General features: G+C 41.3%; 3 protein-coding genes across 6 annotated transcripts; all 3 read left to right on the top strand.

Moving 5' to 3' along the window:
* The first annotated feature begins 1,041 nt into the window (after positions 1-1,041).
* Positions 1,042-6,179, top strand: LOC115741209. Of its 2 annotated transcripts, XM_030674981.2 has the most exons (9): positions 1,046-2,263; positions 3,035-3,090; positions 3,177-3,259; positions 3,410-3,488; positions 3,753-3,863; positions 4,119-4,228; positions 5,303-5,386; positions 5,515-5,552; positions 5,904-6,177. In XM_030674981.2, exons 1-9 carry the CDS (start codon positions 1,288-1,290, stop codon positions 5,972-5,974), a joined length of 1,608 nt encoding a protein of 535 aa, XP_030530841.1. In that variant the 5' UTR covers positions 1,046-1,287; the 3' UTR covers positions 5,975-6,177. The 2 variants fall into 2 exon arrangements, with proteins under 2 accessions (XP_030530843.1, XP_030530841.1); XM_030674983.2 differs by lacking the exons at positions 3,177-3,259; positions 3,410-3,488 and having other exon boundaries at positions 1,042-2,263; positions 5,904-6,179.
* A 1,609-nt stretch (positions 6,180-7,788) lies between these two features.
* Positions 7,789-13,746, top strand: LOC115741217 (SAGA-associated factor 29 homolog A). Of its 2 annotated transcripts, none has more exons than XM_048284163.1 (9): positions 7,789-8,439; positions 9,521-9,692; positions 9,778-9,854; positions 10,795-10,904; positions 11,031-11,113; positions 12,421-12,474; positions 12,806-12,956; positions 13,064-13,077; positions 13,396-13,746. In XM_048284163.1, the coding sequence occupies exons 1-9, from the start codon at positions 8,307-8,309 to the stop codon at positions 13,496-13,498; spliced, it is 897 nt and encodes a 298-aa protein (XP_048140120.1). In that variant the 5' UTR covers positions 7,789-8,306; the 3' UTR covers positions 13,499-13,746. The 2 variants fall into 2 exon arrangements, with proteins under 2 accessions (XP_048140120.1, XP_030530861.1); XM_030675001.2 differs by having other exon boundaries at positions 7,794-8,439; positions 9,521-9,614.
* A 1,482-nt stretch (positions 13,747-15,228) lies between these two features.
* On the top strand, positions 15,229-17,897 carry LOC115741214 (serine/threonine-protein kinase/endoribonuclease IRE1a-like). 2 transcript variants are annotated; one of them, XM_048284687.1, is made up of 6 exons: positions 15,229-15,716; positions 15,808-16,060; positions 16,159-16,311; positions 16,633-16,882; positions 17,035-17,338; positions 17,425-17,897. In XM_048284687.1, exons 3-6 carry the CDS (start codon positions 16,188-16,190, stop codon positions 17,626-17,628), a joined length of 882 nt encoding a protein of 293 aa, XP_048140644.1. In that variant the 5' UTR covers positions 15,229-15,716; positions 15,808-16,060; positions 16,159-16,187; the 3' UTR covers positions 17,629-17,897. The 2 variants fall into 2 exon arrangements, with proteins under 2 accessions (XP_048140644.1, XP_030530856.1); XM_030674996.1 differs by lacking the exon at positions 15,808-16,060 and having other exon boundaries at positions 15,229-15,406.
* The last annotated feature ends 1,487 nt before the right edge of the window (positions 17,898-19,384 follow it).

The raw sequence follows: 19,384 nt of genomic DNA, 5'->3' as shown, positions 1-19,384 counted from the left end.
GTCGGATATTTCCGACATTCGTTCATTATAGATAAGTCGAGGATGGCTTTTTATATAAAGATAATTACATAAATGGGTCTCTGTATTTTTAACTTGTTTATCTAAACTTTAGCCCAACATATAATGTTGTTATTTGGACTTTTAATCTATTCAAAGTGATTACCGAGCTTCTAATAAATTTTCAATCTAGTTCCTAGGTCGTGCGAAAATATTCAAATGTCATTTTACTATTTATTCAAGTTTAAGGACAGCATTGATTATTTTTCATACGATCCATAAACTAAATTGAACATGAACCGAAAGTACACGGACCACACTAAACTGAACAAGTCGAAAATTCGAGCATGACATCGCATATTATATTGAAGTTCAACGGCCACATTGAATAAATTAAAAATTTTATGGATGTCACCGTACATTGAGCCAAATTTCAAAGATCATTCGTGTTATTTCGCCTTTTGCATACAAGAAAGTAGTTTTCACGAAATTCATTTCTTTTTCCTTTGCGCAACGGGACAAGCCAAAAAACTCACGGCTGAACAAACACTCAATAATTTCGAGAATGCCAAATTATTTCAATGCCGAGAAGCACTTGGCCGAAAATAATTCGATCCCCATCAACCGAATGGACGGCGCAACCGTTCGCGGTGCATCGCACCGTACGACGAAAGTCCGGCACACGCGAATTGCAGGCACTTGGGTCGTATAAATCGACAGAAAATGCATGAAGGGTTTGTTTGTTTGTTTATTATGAAGATTGGAATGATGTGTAACCTAAAGTACGAACTTAGAGAGGGAGGGAGGGAGGGAGGGAGGGAGGGTTGGAGGATCTAGACATTAAATTGTTGTGGCTCGGCTCTTGGGTGTCGTCCCAATCGCCCACCTGGGATTCCGTAGCGTAGCCACGTGTCGCATTCGCTCGCGGTGTCTCGAGAGCGCGGGACCCACTAGACCGTCGGGTCGTTACATCATGGTATGTGGTCGGGTATGTCCCTGGTTCGCCGAAATTCATCTGGGTCTGGCGTGGGCTGGGTAATGGAGTTGGGGTCCAAGATCTCCAGTTCCGTCAGATCAGGCCCAGGAGAAGTCTCGTCGACTGGTTCTGTCCATCTCCTCCAGGAGGGAGGAGTTTCGACTTCCATTCGAACCAAGTTCAAAAGCAGGCGGCGGAGGTGGACGGTACACACCGTCTCGGTCCTCCTCCTCCTCCTTCGCCATGCTAAAAAACCCTTCGCGGGCTTGGCTTGAATCTTGAACGAACCTCCTGCATCGCAGCACTGTTCAGCCATGGCGAAATCGCTCTCTCTCACCCACAAATCCCTCATCTTCCTCCGCCCAATCGTGTCTCCTACCCCCTCTCCGCCCTCTCTCTGTATCCCCAACACGGCCGTTCTCGCTCTCTCGTCTTCCTCGTCGTCCTCGTTTCCCTCCGCGCTGCCCCATTTCTTCTCCACCACCTCCACCCCCTACCCTCTCCAGTACGACCTCATCGTCAACCGCCCAACTCAGTCCTCGCTCGCCAGGACTCGCCCCCGGCTCGGCAGGCCCGGCGACGAGAGCTGCGCCCCCGAGACGGACGCCTCCGAAAAGCCCGACGTCGAGCTCGGGTTTGACGACTGGGCGGACCGGAAGCTCTCGCCGGAGGCAAATTCCGAGATGGACAAGTCCAAGAGGAAGTATTACAGCAAGAGGTTGAAGAGGATGTACGGGTCTGATTCTGAGGACGAGAGGCGGCGGAGTGAGGCGGAGGGTGGGTTTGTGGAGTTGAAGCCTGAGGTGGCGGAGTTTCATAGGTTGCACAAGAGAGAGGAGGAGTTGTACTTCTACGATGCGTTCGCTTATCCTTGGGAGAAGGACAAGCATTACAAGATGGTGTATCAGCTGGAGAAGAAGTATTTCCCCGAACATTGCCTCGATAAGGCGTTCGTCGAGCCTGGAGAGAGTGCTGGGTCGAAGGGAAATGCGGAAGCCAAAGGGAAGAAGGATAAGAGGAGGGTGAATGAGGGTAAGGAAAAAATGGAGGATAAGAGGTTGGTGTTCTTTGAGGAGGAGAAGAAGGATGGCGATGATTTGACGAGGGACGCTGGGAAGAAGGATGTGATGGAGAAGAAGGTTGAGGAGTTCTTCAAGTGTTTGAAGAAAGTCCCCGGTGAGAAAAATGTGGTGAGTGATGGCGAGCCTTATGTTTTGACTAGGAGTACTGAGCTTCCTCCAAGATGGGACGGGCCTTATGGAACAGTGGTTTTGATAAACAAACCCAAAGGTGGGTCGTTAACTAATTAACTGAATTGAATGTCTAAAAGTGCGAGTGAAACCTGTGCCCCTACCGTTTCAGAGACTAACTTGACATGGTAACCTAAATGAGATTTTGGTTTAATTTTCGTGAGAGCATGGACTGATAGGTGCACATTTAGTATCCAGGGATGGCTGAACTCTGAAGTGGCTCATTTTATTTTGTTTACCGGTTTGATGTAGCAGCAAGCATCCTCTTTCGTTTATGTGCAAACTTAAAATGGATGGGGTGTCAATCAAGTCCTTGAGCCATTCTCGAAAGATTCTTGGGTGCTTGCGCCCATGCAATAGCAAGAGAAGACATGTGAAATAGCGGGTAGAGATGTATAAAGTTCAAGATGTTACATTGGCTGATTGTGGGCTTGTGGCCTCTCTCCTTAGATAATGAAGGGACTTTATTTTTGTTTACTGACGTACTTTGTTTGCCCTGCATTCTTCCTATTATTTGTGCTGGGCTATAGTTTACTCCTTTTATTTGGATAAGGAATTCCTGCTGCTTGTAATCTGTATGCGCTTATGAAGAAGTATTCTAACTAAATATGAAGAAGTATTAGCTCTGTGAGACGATTTTTTTTCTGGATTCATTTGTTTATATACTATGGTTGTTGCACATTGTGTTTGTGTCGATTCGGCACATCTTGGAGTTTACAAAGTATCTGGAGTCATTTTCACATCAAGTGCAAGATAACTACCCTTTAGTACCTATAAATATTCAATCTTACGATTTTTCATTGCAATACAGGTTGGACTTCATTCACAGTTTGTGGGAAGCTTCGACGTCTGGTCAAAGTAAAAAAGGTGCCCACTTGTTACTGATGTTCCATCTTGGTGCTTCCTGGAAGATTAGCGTGCTTTTCCTTCTTACTCTTCTATTTCTGTTATAGGTTGGGCATGCTGGTACTCTTGATCCTATGGCAACTGGATTGTTAATTGTATGTGTGGGTAAAGCTACCAAGCTAGTGGAAACGTAAGATATGAACCTTCTTCTGTTTAGCCTTTTTAGAGAGAGATTTTTATGGTCCTTTAGTTGATTGTATATATGATTGTAAGTGAATCTTTTCATGGTAAATTGCAATGAGAAAACTTGGTTGGAACTTTACAAACATGGTTGTTGCAGATATCAGGGTATGGTAAAGGGTTATAGCGGGGTTTTCCGTTTAGGAGAGGCCACATCAACTTTGGACGCTGATTCGCCAGTATGAATATTCTCTCTAACAAGGACCTGTCACTTTAGTGTTTATGTACTATACTCATGTTTAAGAATACACAAATAAGTGCCTCTAATGAGTACAATGATTTTTTTGTTTTGTCTTACTTCGTTGTCGTACTTAGTGGGGGTGTTTCGGAATGTGGGGAAAAGCCTCTTTTATGACTGCCATCCTTTTGTCCTCATCCTTTTTTTAAGTGGTTGATGGTAATGTTATACAACTAACACTGAAGCTGGTCACCTCCTTTGTTAGATCATCCAGCGTGAACCTTGGGAGCACATCAAGGATGGAGATATAAAGAGAACTGCGGCGTCCTTTCTTGGAGAGATCTGGCAAGTCCCACCAATGTTTTCGGCCATAAAAGTAAGTGAACAATTAACTATCATCTCTTTGGATCTAGTACATGGATGATTAATGGTGCTTTTGTTTAAACATGCATTGGGCATATTCATTGATGTCCAGAACTCTTATGGTGCAGTCTTTGATAACAGTAGTACCCTAACGTGACCATTGTGGTAGATGACAATATAATTAATATTTGATATATCCTATGCATTCTATTAAGTGTATGGCACTGGCATTTTGCTGAAATTGTTTTACTGTTTTTGTTCTGCATAGGTTGGTGGAGAAAAAATGTACGAGAAAGCAAGGAGAGGAGAAACTGTTGAACTTTCACCAAGAAGGATTTCAATACTCAAATTTGACATTGAGCGCAGCCTGGAGGACAGGTTTTTCTCTTTCTTTTTTTATTGAAGCAACTCCACTTATTGTCTTGAAATTTGAACACACTTTGGATATGCCTAACTTTCTTGTGCATTTAGCATCTTGATGTCCATTATTAAATGTGAAAAAAGAAAGCTAGAAATCGTGCTAATTTTGTGTCTCATGCAAATCTTTTTATTTGGCCAGTGTAGTGTGTGAATTAACCGAGCTTTTTCTAAGATGGCAATCAACGGCACTTTTACAATGTTATCCTGAAAGGAAGAAAGTGCGCCACTAAGATCAACTAAATGTCTAAACCTTTGTCGAATTTACATTGTCTTCAAGAATGGGAGAAGTAGTTAATGGAAGGCTGGAAGCTCATTCTTTGTTAAGCTTAAAGATTAGTGAAGATGAACATTGTGATCATACATTTTAAGATTGATGTTCACAAAAAAGTTGAGCAATTACTCTCTACACATAGACATCTCTGATTGAAATTGTATATCTGCTACCTGGGCTTCTTCTTTCTCGCACTGAAGGATGTCTTTTCTGATGTAAGGCTGAAATGGCTTGAAACTGTGTGTGGAATGGGAGTCATAGTGCTCCAATATGACGATTTTCACCACTCCTCTCATCAGAAATATCATCTTATTGATTCTAGTGTTCCAGAGAGGTTTTCAGTAATAGCCTTTCAGTCTTTGAACATTATTTTCTGGGGAAATGCATTGACTTCTATGGTTTTAAGTTGGGATAAGTACAGAAATTAGACTTAAGGTTATGGCTGTTGGTTGATTGAGGACTTAAAAGTTCGAAATAACCACAATCAGGTCTCAAGTTCACCGTTCGTGCAAATCAGACATCAGAAATGACGCATGGCGAATGATCAAATGTTCAACGCGGGATCCACATGGGATTTCCGATACCTAGATTTCATAAAAAGCAAGCTTAAAATTTGATTTTGGTATTTTAAGGACCTTAAGTCCTCAATTGACAAAAATAAAACTTTAAGTCCTCAAGTGACAACAGATGACCTGTTTATGTATTTATACCGTTTCACGTTATGTAATCAGGCCTTCTTTTTCCTATTTCTTTCTTCGCAGACAAAATCTGATTTTTAGGGTAACGTGTTCAAAAGGGACATACATCCGTTCTTTGTGCGCTGATTTTGCAAAGAACCTCGGCAGGTATTTACCAACTTTCTAATCTCTACGATCCTCTGATGAATCACAACTGAAAATGAAATTTTTTGCACCATTCCTTTTTGAACAACAGTGTTCAAAGTGTTTACTGCTTTTGAATCTTGAAATTGCAGCTGCGCTCATTTAACTGCTCTGAAGAGAGACTTAATAGGTAAAGTCACTTCTGAGCTTCTTTTGAATGTTGATTTAAGCCATGGTAATTGTTTTTTCCAAGTAATGTAGAGGTTGAGCATGAGGCGGTATGTTATCTCGATAACTGTCTTACTTGCAATTTTTTGTTGGGTTTTTCGTTCTACACTTTGGACTTCCGGGCACGGGGGAAGGTCGCGCCGTATGCAGCAATTTGGTGATGTTTTGTGTATTTCTCGTTCATGTCACTAGATGCTATCAGTAGATTAATCACCTTTTCCAGAGAATGTGGATTACAATTGTGGACCTGCTCCTGCTAAATGCCCAGTGAACCAACGTGTCAGAGACGAATTCTTGTTCTGTTCTTTTCCAGGGCAATATTCTGCTGATGACGCTTGGGACTTCAAGGATTTAGAAGAGGCCATTGCCAAGGGATACTTTTAGAATTCTTCATTTCCTCCATGGAAGATCCAATCATCAAGAACCGTTTTCTCCTAGAAATGAGGAGTCTTTGTGCATGTGATTGTTTTTGCCTTGTTCTTCCTATCACCATGTCTATGCATGTGTAGATTCATAGAGGAGTTTTTTTCTTTTTTTGGTCTTTTGCCGTTATAGAGGAGATTGTACTCCATTTATTGAAGTTGGACAACAACTTTTTATTTTATTTTATTTTTATGGAAGTCCTCTTTTTGTCGGTTTTTTTTTTCCTCTGACCGGAAGAAGTTACTCCTGTCCTAACCTGTCGTGTGGGGAGTTGCTTGGTCTGATAGAGTTGCCTATGTTAATGATTTTTCTTCCAATTGTTTTTAACTCATCCACTTTTAGCGCGCCTCTATTTTTTGATAAAAGGATATTAGACAGCTTTTCATTGGCTAAAACATTTTCTATAGACCCCTTTTCTATAACGAGGTATTGGAGACTTTTTGATTATCCGATTAATCCTTTTCCATTTTTCAACATGTACCGGTTGATCATTGAAGATACGCAGGTCCGTGATCCCGACGGTGTCCCAAGAAAATGTGCAAATGCGGCAATTTAAAATGTTAAACATTGAGCGAAGAGAGCAAACAGTTTTACCACTTGAACAATCTATTGGAGCACGTACCCATCAAATGCAAATTTCTCGTCATCCCTAGAACAAGTTCTTTGTCTTCTTGAACAAGTTCTTTGTCGAGAAATTTTAACTTTCCCGAGGTATTCGTAAAGATTGTCATTTTTATGGGTCGCTACAAAGCGCAAATTACGTTTACTTATTGCCACAAATGCGAACGCAATTATTGGGTCATGAAATATAAATTGTAATGAAAATAATTATTAATTATTTGTCAGTTTCCAAATTCTGTTTTGCCAAAAATAGAAGTTCCGTTGATTTACACTTCCAAAATCCATGCGCCCGATTGGTGGCCAAAAGAAATCCAAGCGTTTAATGGCCGCGGGATCCCGACACCGCCTCTCATTCTTCATGACACGTGGCGAAGATCGGCGGCCCACTATAAATCACGTCGGTCTATCATACGCGATGATCAATGACGATGATGGGCGATCACGCCATAGTAACACAAGTCAGTCCCCGCACCAAAGCGAAACCCCATCCTGGGTCCCACTCTTAGCGGAACAAGGGATGTGCAAAAGAATCGAGAATCGCCCCGAACCGGACCAAATCTGCTCGGAACCAATCCGATTCTGAGCTTCAATTGAAACCTGTGAGTACCGATCTGATTTTCTGGAACCGCTTACCGGCCTACTCGGACCAAAAATATATAATATACTATTTAATTTGATTTTTAAAAAATAAAATATTAATTTGAAACACATTCGTCTCGACTCTCATTCCGATTTATAACCTCTCTCGTCTTAGACTCTCAATATCTCACTCTCACTTGGTCCCTCCGTCTTTGTCGTCATCTTCGTGTCTCGACTCACGGCCTCAACTCCCATCGACTCACGATCGCGACTCCTCCCTTCATCACCTCCCTCTCTCCTTCTCGATCACCTCCATTTACTTGGCGGGATCAATCCGGTTCCCGACATCTCCTTTTCTCAATTCATAGCCTCAATTCTCATCGACACACGCGATCGCGCATCTTGCCTTCATCACCTCCCTCTCTCCTTCTCGGCCGTCTCCATTTGCTTGACGGGGATCAAGTAGATTCCCGAGTGGATCCATCGAATTAACGGGCGGTTTTCAATTTCATTTTATTGAAATCGATGGTTAATGAGTAGTTCTCGATTCTAAGATGGGAATCGTCCATACCGTACTCAACCCTACCTCGAACGGATCATCCCCTGAATCCGACGGCCACGGTTCGCCCGGGCACGCGCCCCGTTACCCAGCTAGGCCACATCAGGGCCTCGGAACGGTTCTTTAGTGGGCCGGTGGCCAGCTCTACCCTCCGACACTTGGAAAGACCTTTTAATCCACGAATTTTTCTGTTTTTTTATTTTTTATCCTCATCTTCTTCAGACATCAAAACCACCGGCTTGACATTATTGTCAGCTAGCGCCGAAGAAGGAACTCGGGGAATTTTTCAGTTTTGTTTTCTCCAAAATTAATGATTTTTTCTTTATACCCTCCTCCATTAAGCCGATCGAACTGAAACCGAAGGATTTCGGAAGCGAAATTCCTGCTGATGATTGAGTAATTAATACCGCGATCCTGTCGTGTTTTTTTTTTTGGTTTTTCTGGTTTGTTCGTTTCTTTTTTTCCATTTTTTTTCTTTCCGGGGTTCGAGTAGTGGACGAACAAATTAAAAAAAAAAAAGAAGAAGAGGAAACGATGTCGTCGACGGCGATGTCGTCGACGGCGATGGCCGGGATATTGGAGAGCTCGAGGGAGCTCGATCGGTTGAAGAAGGAGCAGGAGGATGTGCTCGTGGAGATCAACAAATTGCACAAGAAGCTTCAAACTAGTAAGTTTCTGGAAGAAGAGAGAAATTTCTGGAAAAATGCGATTTGCCCATTATTATTTTGGCTTGTTATGGGGTCTTTTTTCGGCTTGATTTGTGTTGATCTTTGATTGAATCGAGTGTCCAAGTTAGTAGTGCTTTGTGAGCTGCTGCTGCGTTTGTTTGCCATTTTTCCAAATGGTGAGCTACCGTAATTTTTGCCTTTTTGAAAATTCTTCAAAAAGTGTGTTTTTTTTTTTTCCTTGTCTATGGAAGTGAGCTGGGAGAAGGAAATGTAAGTTGTCTGGATTAACTTGCAATCGCTTGTCGGAGAGCACGCGGAGGGTTAGGAAGTAACAAGAGAGTATCGGAGTTGAGAATGTGGGCGATGCTGCTTGTGGATGCTGATATTGGGGTCCAACCCTATCTAATTTGCCCGAGTTTAAGCGGGTTGATTAAGTGAACTTTTTAAAAGGGTGGTAGAACTGGAAACCTTGACGTGTGTAAGTGATTGAGTGGAATGTGAATCTTCAATTGGTTGTTTGTGTCGCTTGTCTGATTGTCGTTGAATGATCGCGAAATCTGGCCATCTCGTGGTCTCTGAAGATGGGAGTTGAGGTTATTATCAAGAATCGTTTGATTCAGTTGGGAAGAAGCGGCATCAGCAAGCTGAAATGATTCCAGGAAAATCTAGCTGAGTCTAGCTGAGATTGTAGAGGAAATAGCAACTTGGTTTAAGTTGGTCTTACACTCGTGCCCAGGCTGATGACATCCTATGGTGTTGATTTTTTGTTTAATTTATCATAGTCTCATAATGTAGGATTTAGAACAGTTAGTAAGCTTTTAACCTAAGGCACTTAACTTTTCGTGCACTTTTTACAAGTTGGAATTTAGAGGTAGAATCGAAATGGCAAAAGCTTTACTGCTCAATGAATTAAAATTTGACTAAACTAGGTATCCTTCCAGGATGATCAGAGAGGCGAGAAAGTAGAAGCTGTTTTGATCAAATGCCTTTTGTGGCGACACGGTGATTTGATTTGTTTGTCACCCGTCCTAATTTACTCTGTTTCAATGCCATGACTTTATCTTCTGCATGGTGATACAGCCCCTGAGGTGGTTGAGAAGCTGGGTGATACCTCGCTGTCAAAGTTGAAGCACTTGTATACTCATGCTAAAGAACTTTCAGAAGCTGAAGTGACGTATGGTTCTCTCTTGGTTAATTCTGTCATGATGAGTTTCTTTAAGCCACATCTTATAACATGTTTACTTGCACAATGGCACTTAACCAGTCCACATGACATGGAAATTTTCATCAGATCAATGAGATCATTTCACTTCCTCATCCGTATATGATGGCTGCAGGGCTTCTACCGTGATGCTGAATCAACTGGATACTCTGCTACTATCTGGACCTCCTGGGCAACCACGAAGGAAAATAGGTTTTTGTTATCTGAACAAGTTGTAGTCTTTGCTTAGGAAAATCTGCTTTTGAAAGTGCTTGTGGTTATGCTTCTTACCTTACACGTAGAATTCGTATCTATTTCACCAAAAAGTGGACATGGTATATTAACCTATTGATGCGTCTCCTGTCGAGTTAATGACTTATCTATCCAAATTCAACCATTTAAAGTTTCTCGAGTGAGTTTCTATGATTGGGAAGCAACCCTTCAGACAAGTATGCGAGTCAGCTGCTTCAACTCATCCAGACTGTTTCATTGCCATCTTGTTCTTATACGTATAAATGTTGCTAACTTAATCAGTGACAATCAGTGTCTGTTGTCCACCATTCATCGCGGTGAGGACTTTGATGCTGGTTAGATGAGGAGAGATCTGGATATGAAATCCAGAAAATTTATCTAACCAACCAACCTTCTTGAATTTGACATATGTATGGTAGAGAACACTAGCCAGGAAAGTTCTTTTTAACCAACCGACCCCACCCCTAGCAAAGCTTGGTTTTGATCACTGATTCTATTTATGGAACTTTTGCAATCTGGAACTGAAGGGAATCAACTTAACTTTCACTGATGTTTTAACTACATATTCAATACTTGATATTCCATAGCATGCTAGTGCTCCTACTTTGAGGCAGAGTATCCAAACTACTTGCTATTTAGGATCTTATTGCCTGATAACAAGCGACTATTGTTAAAGAGCTACACATGAAATTTGTGAAATGTGCTGGCCTGAAGTTCGCAGCTCGTCTGAAAATCACATCACCCCACTCGAAGTTGCTACTTGCTGTGAGATATTTCAAATGAGTGACAAGACAATGAGCAAGATGCATTGCCACAAACTCTTTATTGATTAAATTGCCAGCTAGGGAAATCTTTCTGTTTCGACTTCTTGTTGACACAGTTAGCTCTGTGCAACCTGCAGATAGTAATGATCAGAAGCGAAAACGGATGAAGAATGATTCAGAAATCTCCAGGATGTCTTCTTCCATGAGAAGCCAACTTGAGGTTTTTGCTAGTCTGAAAGGCCAACAGGTGGGTAGCAATTCTCCAATTCTTGTTCCTTTAAAAGGCATGAGGTTGCTGTCCTGTCTTTGCAAAATTTTCATTTGGGGGTGTTAAACCTACGAACTAATGTGATTGATAATTTGTCATAAATAGGTGGCGGCTAGGGTTACAGAAGATGCTGATAAGGATGAGTGGTTCATTGTGAAAGTGACAAACTTTGACCGAGAGACAAGAGAGTAAGTTTATAATCAAGAGCCAAGTTACTCATTTGGGTATTGTATTCTGTCCTGTGTTTTGTCCTGATATTTAATCTTTTAACATTCACGTACAATGCTCATTCAAGGTCATCAACTGCAGATACTCATTTATTTGAAAGAGATTTATTATGACAGAACAGACTGTGGTTCATCTCTTTTTCTTAAGTGTGTTCTCTAATATAAAATTAATTGGTTAGTGTTTGTCTACACGATGTTTAAGTGCAAATAGCATATGAACCTCGATTTGGTTATATTCCTTTCCTTGAGCAGCAGCACTGCTAGCAGTCATGCTCCTTGAAGCAGTTATGTTTCTATCGTTTGGCAGAGAGATTTTCCTTGTCTCTGAGCCTCGATAGTAGCATGAGAACGTAGTTTCTTACATACTGTGCATGTTGAATTTGCCAAGCGTCTTTAGTTTGTTCAATTTCAGGGGGATGAAAAAAGTTGCTTCCTGCTTTTATCAATGTTAGTTAACCGTCAAGTGATGGCGATACGTTAATTCTCAATATTCACTGCTGAACCATAGTTTCTCTTCAGGCGACGGGTGTGCCATTCACATACATGTGCATATGATGGTGATATGACCAGATATTAGATGTGTATTTAAATTTTCTCGATGTTCATTGCTGATCCATGTTTCTCATCAGGTGACAGGTGCACCATTCACATACATGTGCATATGATTTTACTTCATGCTGAATAACTGCATTTTCCACCTTGAGATAGCCATAGAGGAACACCCTTAAACTCACTAATTATGTGGGCATAATCACGATTATTTTAAGTTCGAGTTACATACTAATATTCCCATTCTGTTAGTTTTCCTAAACTGATTTTCATCAAATTTTCGGACTACAATAGAGTTTACTCAATGATTTCACCTGCAGCTACTTGGCATCTTAATGCAACTTTTGAAGGAGAATCAAGTAATCTGATTAAAAGTAGTTACTCTATTTTAGTTGATATGGTGAAGGGGAACTCGCGTTTCCTTATTCCCACGCTACTATCAATCCTGCTGGCCTGGAGTGTGCTAGAGTTTTGGGCTTCTTAGGGAATAATAAGCTCAGTTCAAGGTCCCTTTTTAGATAAATTTAGCCATTTTGGATTTTGTTCAAACTAATAATCAACTGTTCCGGAAGAGCTTGCTCTGTTTAAATTTCAGATGGAGGTTGTCGGAAATGTCTTGCTTGGTGTTCGGTGGAATACCATTTGCACCCTTTAGTTAGATAATATCAATGCTCTATTTCTCCTTTTAATTTTCCCTAACTCTTAATTTATCTGTACAGGTTCGAAGTATTAGATGAGGAGCCAGGTGACGACGAAGAAAGTGGAGGTCAAAGGTAGTATTTTTAAGTCAGTCGTGACATTGCTATAAGTGATAGAGTGGTAATAGGCATTTATCCCTACCAGATGGTGCCATGCCAAATCTCCTGTCATTCCTTCTCAAGACTTTGGTGGTAGCGTTGAGTTTTTTCTCAATAAACTGACTTTACCTTTTAGCCTGTGCTACGTCTGACGGTAAAGTAAATATGATAGTGGGGTTATTGAAAGTATTAACTAATTTTAATTGGCTAAGATGGCCTCATTTGCTTATGTTTTCTTCAAATGCTTTCCGGTGTTGGAATTTTCCCCTGTGAATTGTCTCTTATGAATTGTTAATGTGAATTACAGGAAATACAAGGTCCCGGTGTCTCACATTATTCCTTTCCCAAAGCAAAATGATCCCTCTGGTGCTCAAGATTTCCCTTCGGGTAGTCATGTTTTGGCTGTTTATCCTGGGACAACTGCACTATACAAAGCAACAGTCGTGAACTCCAGAAAGGTGATTTTCTTTTCCTTTTTTTTTGGTTGCACTTGTTTATGAAGTTAGGCTGAGTGCTAATTTTCTTGTCCATGTTGCTGGTGCTTTGCTGCTCTTCAAACATCCAGAGAAAGACAGAGGAGTAAGTACCTTCCTTCCTATCTTTTATCTTGGGGGGAAGTTCCAAGTTATTGACAAGAATTTGGCCAAAACTGTGTGAATCGAAGTATTACATTGATTCAGTTTGATAATCCTTCCCCCGTCCATCCCCAGTTTTCTGTGATATCGAGTGGTAGATAAGCATGCACTCTCTAAAATGCAGAGACTCCTGCTAATTGATTTAGGGCGAATTTTCTAGGCAAGAATATAAGACGATTGTAACGTTTGCTATCACTGGTGATTTAAGGAAATTGTTTGTTTATCTGACATCCATTTTGTGCTTGTTTTTTCGGTTGATCAGTTACTTGTTAGAGTTCGACGACGACGAAGAAGACGGGGCCATGCCTCAAAGGAACGTACCCTTCTACAACGTGGTTCCTCTGCCCGAAGGACATCGTCAGTGAGTGCTCATGAAAAAGCTGTATAATATTCTTAAGATAGTGTGTAGCCTCATGTGAGTAACCTAGAGTAGTGTAGTTACCATTACCGCTCTGCTTTTGCTTAAAAACCCCCTTTGAATTGTAGTATCGCGTGGTTTACTCTGTGTTGTGTAGTGAATTAGATGTCGAGTTAGCGAAATAGAATGGATGCGAAAGATAGCGCTGCTCGCTCATGTTAAGCACGCAATAATAATGTAGCCACTTCATGGAGGCATGACTTGAGCAATGCTTCTCACATCCCCTAGTCCAATTCGTTGTGGTGTTAGTGTGTAGAGGCTGATCGAAGGAACACCAAACGACTCAAGTGTCAACTTTCACTGTGGCTAGATTGGAAGGTTTCTGCAAGATCCTGAGAGAAACCACGTCAACAGGATACAAAACCGGCCGAAGCTATATCGATTTCATGTAAAATTAAACAAGTCATGTCGGGTCCGTGCTCTTCGAGTTGGAAAGAATTCCACGCGCGGCTCGATACGTCAATTCAATCAATTCTATGACGAGGTGCGAATCCATATGGCTTAGGACTAATCAATCATCGGTTACGTGGTTAGCGTGTCACCTGTCTATAGTTTAATCAGATCAAAACTAGAGATGTTAATTTGGGATGGTAAACTTTTGACTTATGCGATGAAACGCTTTTATCTGTGCTCTTGTCGATGTTCTTCATAGGAGAACTTCATATTTCGGCAGTTCAATGGCAAGCAGCAACTTTCCTTGCTACATCGTCCGTGATCGATTAGTCAAACCTTTCCGTGGGAGCTTGAAGACGCTTAATTAACGGGTAAAATTCCGGATTGAGTACACCTAGTGAACCCTTAATTTGCCTCCCTTGTTCGTGGCCGACGACAAGCTCTTAAGAGTTGGGGGACTGGCCTTGTCACATGTTTTTTAAGGAAAAGGATGGAACTCGTCACCATTTTTAAAGCTCGACTGGTCTTCGACTCTTGCCATATGGGGGCTGTCTAGGCGGGGACTCCTTGGCCAAGAGAAGACGTAAACATATGGGGAAGTTTTGTAACGTTTTGGTGGTGGTTAAACTTGTTAACGGAGCAGCGTTAATCTCATAGATTCCCTAATTAGAAAATACTTGCGACTGTTAGGTGCATTCCCTTATTGCCATATGAACAGGATGAGGATGAGGCGGCCTTCGCTTCGGATGTCAATTATTTAAAATGACATAAAAATAGCATGTAACCTATTATTCAATTAGGAAAATCACCGTGGTCCGGCTTGATAAGTTTGAAAACATATAAAATGCTTAAAGAAAAGAAGTCATATTAACATGAAATCGGCAGCCTGATTTCAACTAAGTTACATTTATTATGGAAAAGGTAGAAATTTGAGTGCAAATTAAATGTTTTTACTCAATATTTTTTGGTTTTTTTTTTTTTTGCAAAAGATCGAGTTGTGTTCTCGGGCAGTATATTGAAACGTAATTACCGGGAGATCATCGCCATGCTGCATATCCATGTGCCCCTCTCAAGCAAGCATCCTGGCCGTTGAATCCTCATTACTATGAAGGGTGGATATCGATTGTCGTCAAACGACGACGTATGTCAGGTGAGGAGATCGTCGTACTGGGGAAACACGATGGAAAATCGTACTTTTAAACCTAAACCCCTCTCCCGCCCTCTCCCCTTGGCCATCTGCTCGACATACCGCGACCATTCGGAGCGCGACACCGACGGAGCTCCGGCGACTTTAAGCCCTCGGCATAATATGGCCGACGGATTTGCTGAGGGTTTCGTTCTTCCTGGTGGTGCGTTTGGAGGGACTTGCTGTGGTGAGCTCCGGGTTACAAGGACAGTATTCGGTAGGGGAAGTGATGGGAGCACATTCTTCCTGGGCTTCTTTCATGATATGCCTTGTGCGGTGAAGCGATTAGTCCGAGCTCGTCGCACTGTTGCCTTCAACGAGATTACTCATATGCACGAGATGAGCGACATCCGAATATTGTTCGGTATTGGTGATTGAATTATGACGAGGACTTCATGTTTCTTGCTCAAGAGTCCTGTGCTTGCAGCTTGTCTGATTTGATGCAAGCATTTTCAGCCCCTTCCGATGGATCTATCTATCCTGGTGATCCACCACCTGTTTCTATAGCGCGTGTTAGGGCAAGGATGGAGGGTGTTAATTTGTGGATTGATCGTCATCCCTCGCCTTTGTTGCTGAATCTTATGAGGTAACTTTTATGTTCTTGACATGCTAACTGTGGTATCTATCGTAGTTGTAGTTGTAGTGAGCTGACTCCAAAGCATCTCATATATTCACAGGTCACTACTTTCACTTTGGTTTAGCCTAATGCAATCAACGTCGTGGGGAGGGTTTTGAAACAGGTTAAAGTTCAATGACGCCATCAAAGCCAAATTATTAGTTAGGTATTGTGAATTGCCTTGTGATGAAAACATTGGTTTTCCTATTTTGGTAGAATCGGTTTGTCTTCTCTCTTTTTGATTCCTGATACCGGGTTTTTTCCTGTAGAGTTTACCTGAAGAACTATAACAGTTTTGTTTCTCCAGTAAATATGTCCTGCATCCTTACTAGGTCTCTTTAGTGTGTTAGGCCAAGATACTTTTTGGTAGTGTTGTTTTAAGTAATGGTGACTACTCTGTACCGTGATACAGGGAAGTGGTATTGGGACTTAGCCATTTGCATGACCGTGGGTATAGTCCGTCGGGATTTAAAGCCTCGAAATATCTTGATCACTGGGACCGCTTTAGTTGCTAAGCTATCTGATGTCGGCATTATTAAGCGCCAGAGAATATATCGCTTCCCCAGCAAGTGCTCATGACAACTTCGTCCAGACTTCTTTTCCTCAAGATTTATCTGTGCATAATCTTAATCTTCTTTTCCTCAAGATTTGTCCGTGCATAATTTTATTCTATACTGACTAAAAAACTCTTGTTAGACCAATCTCTCCTTTTAAGGAATACGTTATGTTGGAGGTTAGGTTGCTCTGCATTGCTTTTTTTGCAGTGTTAAAGTTTGTAGAGGTTTAATGCCTTGTCTCTCTTCATTGACCGGTGAATCTATCACATCTATCTATATATGCGCAATGATGATGGCTCTTTCTTGGATCTTTCATGTCTGTTCTGCAGTTTGTGGATCCTCAGTATGGCTGGTGCCTGAACTGTTTCGACATGATGGGTGCGTATCACCCGCGATAGACGTGTTTAGTTTAGGATGTGTCCTTTTCTTTTGCATAGCTCGTGGAAGACATCCTTTTGGCGAGCGTCTAGAACGTGACGCTAATATTGAGGACAACACAATGGACTTGTCCTCGGTGGAATTTATACCAGAAGCCCATGATCTGATTTTGCGTTTGCTAAATGCGGATCCTAAATTGAGGTGAGTGCTGTCATCTTTACTTTGCATCACTACCATTTTCATTGTGCTGTTTGATGGATTTTGAACTCAGAAAGTCAGTCCCATCTCGGCCTTGTAGCTGATTTCTTTGAGCATTTACGGTTAATAGTTTAATTGGTTTTAGCTACTGGCAGGCCACAGGCATCAAAGGTGCTTGACCATCCATTTTTTTGGAGTTCAGAGAAGAGACTGTCCTTTCTTCGTGATATCTGCAATAGAGTAGAATTGGAAGCTGGGGCACCCAATTCACGTCTTTTGCAAGAATTGGAGAAAACTGCGCCAACTGTTTTTGGTGAGAGTTGGGACGGCAAAATAGAGGCTAGAGTTATGGACAACCTACGTAGATATGGAGCCTACGATGGTACACGTGTCAGAGATTTATTGCAAGCGGTGAGAGACAATTTTAGCCACCACAAGAAAGCTCCGAAACGAGTTAAGGTACTCTCTCGCTCTCCCATTCTCTCTCTTGGTCTGCAGCAGCATGCATACAAAGCTCATATCTGTTGCTTTGATGTTTCTGGCAGAAGACCTTTGGATCGGTTCCCGAAGGTTTGGACGCTTACTTTGCTGTGCGATATCCTGCACTCTTGATTGAGTCCTATAGAGTTTTAGGTCAGTTCTGCAAAAAAGAGAAGGGCTTTTGGGAGTACTTTCGAAGTCTCAGCTCTGCAAAAAGGGGAAGGCTTTTGGAAGTCTTGACTAAAAGCAAAAGACTAAAGACTAGATGATCTTGAGAGCTGAACTCCAAACAAGCAACTCCCCTAATGATTAACAAGAACTTAAAAGAGTTTTCTTAGTTTTAGAAATCTAATTTGATCGTTCCCTTGCATGAATTTGTATGCACGATCTCAATGGAATTAGTGAATTATGATGGTGATTTCTTCTTGAATCCAACAATGATGGCTATGAAGCAGGAATTTGTTTGAACTGAGAGATTACTGCCATATTTTGCTGCTGGTGGACTCCTAAAATCGACTGTTGCAGACTTCATTTTGTGCTTGCTTGCCTATGTTTTGCTTTACATGACTCTCAAGCATGTTCATCTCCATGCCTAAATCAAACTGAGTCCTTTAGACCTATTCTTGACTGATCGGGCGTGGGCTGATTGTTCTGTGGATAGTGGACCCAAAACGGCTGGGACACAGAGCAGAAGCAACATGAGAAGGTAGCCTAAGCGAAATAGTTCTTTATGGCCGTATTGAGATGATGATGATGATGATGATGATGTATGTGAATCCTGATAATCGGTCATCGTCATGTCCAGGTTTGTCTCGTTCTGTGGCTTCTCGGGGAGTTTGGTGGGATCCTCAGTGTCGTAGCCTGCGTTAGAGGTCGGAAATCAATAATTCTGTCAACTTGGCTCACTAGATCGGAGGACTGCAAAGTTTAGTCAATCGGGGGACCGAAGAGCACAGAGAGTCTCAGAACTAGCCTTCTGCGGTCGAACACAACCCGGTAGCCCATCAAACGTGATCATTCCCATAAGAATCGAGTGAAGTGTCTAACTTGTATAAGCATGAATCTGGGATTTAGGTGCTCCCAATTCTGCAAACAATTCAGTTATTCGTAAGCATCCATTAGACCTATAACGACAGTGGAAGATTAAACAGAGATCGCGAGACGGCGGGAAGATATCTCTGAAATCATTTGTATGATCAAGCTCACTAAGGGTGTAGAGATGATAATTTTAGGATCATGGGCGGCAAATTGGTCACGTCCTTTCATAGTTAAAACTAATTTGCCTTTGGGACCGTCCAACAAAATAACTAGCTTTTAGTACAGAACTCTAAGGCTACGTTTAGTCGTCGGGATTTCTAGCTAGGATATGATTGGATAAGATAGGATACTAAATTCAGGGATTTTGCCATATCCTATCCATAATAAAGTCGGATATATTCATATTATATTATGTTCATTGTTTGGTATCTACATGTATAGATGTAAATGAATATGAAAATACACAAACTAAACTATAAGAATCTATCATAATTCATTGCCAACTTTAGTGAGAGAGAAAATATGACTTCGCATTTGCAACTACGAAAAGTTTGTGTCTCCCGCTACTTTCGTTAAATTTCAACATGAATCACAAAGTTACTGAGAAGAATGAGTTTTGGCCCTCTTTTCGTTTTTATAGACTTTTGACGTGAATCAAAAACGGTGGAGAAGAAGTTTCTACTCTCTCGCCGTTTTTGTAGAATTTTGACGTGAAATAAAAAATATAAAGAAGTGGTGAAATTTCAACATGAACCAAAGACATAAAGGAGAAGGAAATTTTTTTTTTTATAGAAATTTCATTGCCCCATGTTCTTCAAAAATTCAAAAGATCATTTCAAGTTTGAATTTGTTCATTTGAAATTTGGGCTGTTCTTCTTCATTTTTATTTACTTTATTATTATTATTTTTATATCCCTTTTTTTCATTATTTTTATTCCATTCCATCATTTCCAAACTATACTACAAAAAATCCTTCTTTGAACTCAT

This window comes from Rhodamnia argentea, chromosome 8 (assembly GCF_020921035.1).
Source record: "Rhodamnia argentea isolate NSW1041297 chromosome 8, ASM2092103v1, whole genome shotgun sequence".
NCBI classification, from domain to species: Eukaryota; Viridiplantae; Streptophyta; class Magnoliopsida; order Myrtales; family Myrtaceae; genus Rhodamnia; species Rhodamnia argentea.
This window is presented reverse-complemented; position numbering and strand designations above follow the sequence as displayed.